General features: G+C 29.4%; 1 protein-coding gene across 1 annotated transcript in view; it reads left to right on the top strand.

Annotated features, from left to right (window-relative positions):
* The window catches only part of Smp_060010 (putative ubx domain containing protein), a gene marked incomplete at both ends in the record, with an annotated part of 21,081 nt that extends 13,365 nt beyond the window's left edge, over positions 1-7,716 (top strand). The window contains one exon of the mRNA XM_018793890.1: positions 7,584-7,716. Within this exon, the coding sequence (XP_018648357.1) occupies positions 7,584-7,716 (133 nt within the window). The remainder of the gene's footprint in view (positions 1-7,583) is intronic.
* Positions 7,717-7,972: the final 256 nt, after the last annotated feature.

The raw sequence follows: 7,972 nt of genomic DNA, 5'->3' as shown, positions 1-7,972 counted from the left end.
GAACAAAAACGAATTGTGTAATGGTGGTGAATGAGATTGTAAAAAAATGTAGATGTTATTTACTGGTGGTTTGTGTGTTTTGTAGGTATGTAGATGTTTGGAATATTTGAGGATAATGTGTAGTGATCAGTGTATGAACGATAGCAGAGAATAAAATAGGCAGTGAGACCAACCTCCTGTAGGACTGAGATGTAATCACAATTGATTGATCACTGGGTGGTGAGCGGCCTGAATAGCTCAGTGGTAACGTCCCTGACTATGAAGCTGAGTGACGCGGGATCGAATCCGCCAGGGAGCATCAGTTCCCTCAGGATTACAGGTACACCTTGCTGACGAGTGCCAAGTAGCACGAAACCCGGGTCCAGGGTTTCCTGTTGACCACCTCCAACCACTATCTTACCTCAGTATATACAAATGTACATGATCAGATGTGAACTGATGACTTTGAGTGGAAATAATGATAAGCTCTTTATAATTAAGTGTTTTCTTTTGTTTCAGTATATGTAGTTCATTGTAGAGTTTCATGACAATCACTTATTGTCCTTTTATGATTTGATCTGATATAAATTTCCTGTAACATAAGATGGTTAGATTTACTAAACATACTTTTTTATAACTGTTATTTTAAGGCTGTATGCTTTATTTTCACATCATATAGCACTGAATTACGTAATCAATACAAAGTTTCGTTGTAAAGATACTTTAGCATCTTTCAAATGCAAATGTTTAATACTTTTTATATGAACTAATCATACTGTAGTGAATAGAACACGGATGGGGACAATCAAATGTATTTGACTAGAGAATTACAGACCATCTCACTAAAATCTAACAACCATACAGTAAACAATTAATTTGCAAAATAACAATCAATTGTCTCAATCTTGACTGTTCCTTTTGCAAATATCAGTCCATCTTCTCTGAATTCATTGTTCATGCATTGTCATACCAATTGTGTTCCGTTTCAGTTCTTTCCTTATCGACCTAGCGAAATACATTTTATGCCTGACCATCACCATATACTACTTATGTGGATATAAGTAACACACCACAGATCTCTAGCATAAAGTTTTTTTTTCCAATATTATATTATTAGTATCTGAACCGTAAATTATGCTCTTTCTCCTCCTTATCCTCCTCCTTCTCTTACTGGTATATATATATATAAATGATAAGATACAACCAAGTGTGTAATCATTCGTATTTTAACCATCGAAAATAATCATATTTATTCTTGACTTTATGTTTCTGTCTATAACTACCATTTACAATATATTCTGCCTGTTCATATTTTCATACTTTCACTATTCCCCTTACTATTTTTTCTTCCTTTGACACCATATTATTACATTGTCATCAGAAAATATCTCCTTTTTTTACAACGTGATTTACACAGTATTTAAAATAAGTCTAAATATTTTATTTTCAATTATAATGTTTATTATTCATTTTAATTTATTTTGTTTAATTAATTAATTATTTATTAATTAATAACTATTATTAATTCAATAATTGTAATTTAACATTTCACCTGTTGTGTTTCCTTCTCTATTTACATAATATTTCGATAATTTTGAATAACCAATTAATGTTATTTATTTATTTATTGCTATTAGGGTATTCTCTTTTTTGTTGAAGTCAATTAACCTTTTCTTTTTATTTTTCCTTACTTCTTTTCTGACTTCTTTATCATTCTGATCATAAGTGTATTGCTATTTTAATTCAGAACTAAAATTTATATGTTTTAATCAAAGCGTCATTACTGTTGTTATTTTCTAATAGTACTAATAACTATTCAAAAACGGATACATCGTTGTTCTCTTTTTGCTACACATATAAAGTTGACAATTCTCCTAATACATTTGTATTTGATTGTTATCATTATTGTTTTTTAAAAAGTAACATCTCTTTGTCTGATTATCGCCTTTTATTTATTATGGATATAGTTTTGTTTTGATATTTTTAAAGTTTATATTTCATATTAGGCATACTTATTTGTTGTCCTTTTTTATTTTTCGATTCACCACTTACATTGTTAGATTTTAACTAATGGACCAATGAATTGAATTTTTGATTTATTTGATTTTCAACCAGGATTTGATAATTTTTTTTCATAGTTGAAATCATGAGTCAATCGAAGCTAGATCACCATGGAAAACCTGGAAGCACTGGACATTAACACCGTTGGATGCCGGTGCAATGGTCTATCGGTTAAGTGCTCTGGCGCGAGACTGGTAGATCCTGGGTTCGAATCTCGCAAGGTGGGGTCATGAATGCGCACTGTTGAGGAGCCTCATAATAGGACGAAACGGCCATCTAGTGCTTCCAGGTTTTCCGTGGTTGTCTGGCTTCAATCGACTCATGATTTCAACTATGAAAATACTGAAATCTCCACAAAACCCCTTCTGATCTAATTTTTTTTCGTTCATATTAATTTAAGCAATTGGGTAGTGATATAAATAATATCACACAAACAATATGCTTCAAGGCTGAGTACATACATATATATACTGTATAAGGAAATTATCAATTAATAGAACTTGAAGTTTGCCTTGATATACATAGTAACTGACAAATTCTACTTAGTTTCTATGAAATAAGAGTTGAATAATGATGTGTAATCATCAAATCACAATCATGTATAAAAAGACAACCAGCTTTAATTACCATAAAGACAATTCCATCAGCAGTATATGTATATCAAAATGAAGTTCATCAGTAATTCTACTATAACTTTGTTTTGTAACTCACACAATTGTTATTCACAAAACTTGTGGTGAAATAGTCAAATAAATATTCAACTTTTCTCTCAAATTTATTTCTTGTCTATTTTATGTAATATGTTGTAATCCTATAAAAAAGAGAAAAGATTTTAATCAGTAAGAAAATTAGCAATTAACGAGTTTTTCTTTTTAATGAATACTAACAACAGTAACGTCTGTAATCTGTAACTCTTGGTTTTGTTATCCTGATGTAGTTGGATCACAATTGTGTTTTTTTTTCTTCATCGTATCATATCGTTTACTTACATTATTAATAAGTAAAATTGAACGTGCATTATGGGATCAACTTTATACGTATATAAACGTGCACTCCAGCTGTGTTACTATCTGAAATTTTCTAGATGAAATGTAGAAAAATTTAATTAAATTTTTTGTCTAGTAAATTCTGAAGCGTAAAAAGGGAAATTCAAATTCAGTATATTAGTTACATTACATTTATTAAGTTAGACTGTATTTTTACAAAGATTGTACGCAGTAAGATCTTTTCTATATTCGGCTTACTGATTAGTAAGTCTATCTAATATAACTGTATGTAATTTAAGTCTAAGTTCATCCACAATATCTCTTAACTTGGTATTCTGATAATGAGTTTGAAAATTTTTACTTAATGTTTCTTGGTTTTTAAGCTGCAACCGTAAATTCTTATCTGTTGTTTGTTACATTGTATATGATTTATATTTTGTAATTCATCGTTTTTCCACTTCATTATTGACTTTTCGTAGTGCAGGATTTCTCATGTCATTTTAACTGTAGGTTGTTCTGCTATACGAGAATATGGATTTTTTATTTATGTCCGCTGTCGAATTTCATCTTTGTTCCTTATCGTACCCAAAAGCTACTGGGTTTTAAGTCTTGGAGTCCTAAGCTCAAATCTATTCGACCTACTTTGGTTTAGACAAACAACTTACCTCATAATCCGTCATATATAAAAATCGTGATAATTTTATTTCAGCTTTGCATTAGTTTCTTGTAGATGTTTTATTACTCTTCCTAAAACAACATTTTCGGAAGACGTGTTTTAAAATTGTAAAAGTATGTTACTATTATTAGACCATACTAAGTTATTTTCTATAATTAAGTGCATTACTGTCAAAAATGTTTTTCACGTCTGCTATATTTTGTGCAATGGATAGACCTTTTTATAAACAAATAAAATGTTTACAGTATGTATGTGAAATGTTCGTTGGTTGTATCAATACAATATGGATACAACTGTAAGAATGTATGAGATTATTTTCTCTTCCCGATTACTTTTAAATTATTTAGTTTACTACCTATTTACTAGACTAATGTAAAGAGTAACTATCGGTTATTTAACAAACACGCACTTTGATAATGAACAACTTTGTTGTTGTTTATTTACTGCTTCTGATTTTGTCTACCTTTTTTAATAAAAGAATGTGAAGTTTATTACCTTGCATAACTCAAAAACTATTTTTCATATTTATTATTTTTATTTATGTACTCGTTTAGGGGTAGTCGTTCATGGTCTTATTAATACTTACTGATATAATTTTCACTATCTAATTGTACTAATGTTTTCACTAGAAAATCGTTTGTCATGTTTCTTAGACTAAATTTTAACTGTAATAATAATTGTATAGAGATTAATAAGTTCGTGAAATAGGAGGATATTGAGATTGTTCAAATCGATTACTAGGTGATATGAATGTTTTTGAGTGTGACTAATCTTTGTTAGTATGTCGGCTCCTTGAACAAATGATTTGATATTGTCTCCATTTACACTATGACTACATTTCAAAGAATAATATCCAAAAACACGGTTAAATTCCTTGTTAATATTTCTTGTAACACGATCTCTTTTCTCAGTTTAAATTTCTTAACTTCTGCAATTTTATATATCAGTAAAATGTTTTTACCCTACATGAAGAAAATTCAACTTTGTTTCTTTCTTTGAATTTGAATTATCGTTATCTAATGTTTATCAGAAAAGACCTAATATTTCATCCATTCTGATGTGTAAGTTAGTGTGATCTCACAACTTCCTGTTTTACAGAACTGATGAAAACTAAAAGTTTTATGTAATCTTGTTATAGGATTAGATATTTTTTATTTCAAGTTATCACTATGAGTTCTTTTATTAGCCTTAAAAATATTTTTAATCACAGGAATTAATAACCTTCATTGAAATGTGATTATTACTTTTATGTATATTGTACGAACTAAGTCAAATCAGTGCAAAAATGTTGTAGAGTAAAGCAGCATTATCTTATATATTTTATATCTTCATGACTTCAATCAAGTGGTTTTACTCTCCTAACATATTTCTAAACCTGTTTCATAATTATGTGATTCAATTAAGAAAATAATGCTTTCATAGTATACATTTCATGCGGCTTAGTTTAAGATAATATACTTTTTTAAACAGTTAATTATAACTAACTGAAATATATCATTAAGTTATTCAGATGTTTTGGAACAAATATTTTAATTGTTACTGCTCGTTTAGGTATGTCTGCAATCTTAAAGGAATTGGTGATTCCTGTAGGATTTGAGCCTTCATTATTCAGCTCTAAAATCATAAATGATATTATCAAGCTAATAAGTCCTAAATAACAAAACTTATATCAAATAGGATTTCCTGTGGACTCTCCATCCTCCTAACAAGAAAATAATGCAGGCAATATCGAATCATTTAGACTAAGACCATATTGCAACTTGATCTGCAGAATTCAATCAGCACTAAGAAAACTCGACAAATTTACTCGTTAATCAATCGTTACAGTGATATCTAGTTCATTACACTAGTTTATTTTTAATGGAATATATACAATACCCAAGACTATTAACGCATAATAAAATTAATGAGCTTTCATGAAGTATTATTTCTTACTGTTATTGGAAATTACCGAGTTTTGAGTTGTGTATTTAGTTACTATCATGATTGGGTCAAATAAGACGTAATTGTTAGTTGTTACAATAAAGGCACATAGTGTTGAGTTTCAATATTTTCCAAACTGCCATATTCATTGTGAATAGGAATTTATATCTTACTAGATATATTTCTTATATCATTGTTGTTTATTGTAAAAAACACCTACAATGTCTTAGTATAAGTATTCGGTTTGTTATTAATTCATAGTTAACACTTAATCTGGATTGGAATGTAAATAAATATTACAAAAATAGTTATTTACTGACCCAACACATAAATTATAATTTTCTATTTCTCCTCCCTGCACACAATAAATACCTAACATTGTTTTAAAATTTTTATTATTAACATAGTGGGAAAAAAAACATTAATTTGTAACGTTGGTGTTCAAAATAGATGTTGTTGAGTTTTTATTCAAATCTAATTAAAATTTATATAACTCATTAGGGAAGTACACGGTCATCTACTCAGTTTCAATTCAAGCTTTTATTTAATGTTTGCTAATACTACTTGGTTGCTAAACTACCCTTCAAATGTACACCACAGTAAATATAGGTGACTTTCTTTAATCACATCTATAATTATTTAAGTTTTCTTTTGAGTTATTTCAATACAATTTTCTGTGTATAAAACGTAATTTCACGAGATATATACGTTTCTCAGTACTCACTGACATTAGTCGTAATAGTAATTTTAAGTTTAATGATGTCTAAACAATATATGAAATGTTATTCCCCTAAACTTTTGTAATTTTCATGTAATGACCCAACTTTTTCTGGTCAAATTACAGGAGTGTTGGAAATTGTCTTACTATATTTTATCAAACATTAAAATAGTGTTTCTTATATGTAAATTGATTTAATTGGTTGACTTTTTCCTATAATGTACATGAAATCAATATCGGAAGTTAATTCCATCAAGAAAAAGGCTTCCTATATTATCAACAGTTAACCGGTGATTTCGTTTGCACATTGAAAAAGAGAAAATATCAATCCACAATAAGAAAGTTATACTTATTATTAATCTGGTTTAGTCTACTTTTAGTATCACTGTGTCAAATACATCTTTTGATATAACCGTTCAACTAACGTTTCTTTAATGATAACTAAGCATCAACGAGGCTGTTCTCATAACGGACCTGGAAAAAACTCATATACCATGTACAGATTTGTGAGCTTAGCATTTATCCACACTTAATGTGTAAGGCTCTCAGCCATTAAGCCACCGCCCAATCATGTACCTGCATCAGCTAGAAAATTATCGGGAACTAAATAGCACCGAACAATTGGTAAAGATCAGTAGCGACAAACATTGCATGACATCAAAAAGACTTGCACTATTCGTGACATAGTTAGAACCTTACTGCCTACTATTTCTCAATAGAAATTCGCGAATTCCTTTCGAAGCTCTGAATGTATTATCCTCACTACGAGGTTCGAAGCTACTGAATTTGATTTTTCACTTAGCTGTAGATCTATACTGATGAGGATTTCAAACTGAAAGTGAAACACTTTCAATAATCCATGGTTTTCGTTGATTGGTTGATTGATTTAAAGTGAGCAGTGTTAGAGTAAAGACTTAAAACCCTGATGATTAGAACTGTTGGTTGCAGAAATCTTTAAACGCATGGTCGTTTCTCCACCTAAACTTTATTTCTAATCTAATGGGGTACAGGGTGTAATTTCCACTGTCGGTTGTATTTTAGACAAATTGTCACTACTGAATAGTTGTTATTCTCGATAAGGTAACACAAATTATTTATTCAGTATGATTTGTTTGCCTTTCTCATGGCAATTTGTTTAAATTAGTTTTTAATATTTTAGGAATTTTAATTGTTTAGCATATATATATATATATATATATATATAATCTTTATTTTTGTTTTGCTCCCTTCAAAATTTTAGTGAAAGACCAGATTTGGCTTCCAGATTATTTGCATTGATGACATCATATCCAACTCGTGAGTTAAATGAAGATACACAAACACTAGAAGATGGCGATCTTTTGAATTCATCACTAATAGTCCGATTTATATAAATGATACTTTATTATTGGTTGAATTCACTGTTAATACCATTGCTATTACTACTATGACTACTATTAGTAGCACAATTATTGAATGTGAGTAGTTTTTTGTTGTGTTCGAAATGCAGAAAATCAACAAAATGTGAAAATATCTAATAAATTCTGTAACTTTTCCAATGGTACTTATGGTCAATACTTTAATTGTTTTAAAATATTTTGTGCCTCAGTACACATTTTGTCTTTTTACCATCAAATTTTTTGGTGAAAA

Source organism: Schistosoma mansoni, chromosome 1, assembly GCF_000237925.1.
Source record: "Schistosoma mansoni strain Puerto Rico chromosome 1, complete genome".
Taxonomy (NCBI): domain Eukaryota; kingdom Metazoa; phylum Platyhelminthes; class Trematoda; order Strigeidida; family Schistosomatidae; genus Schistosoma; species Schistosoma mansoni.
Note: the sequence above shows the minus strand (reverse complement) of the source record. Positions and strands in the feature narration are given on the sequence as shown.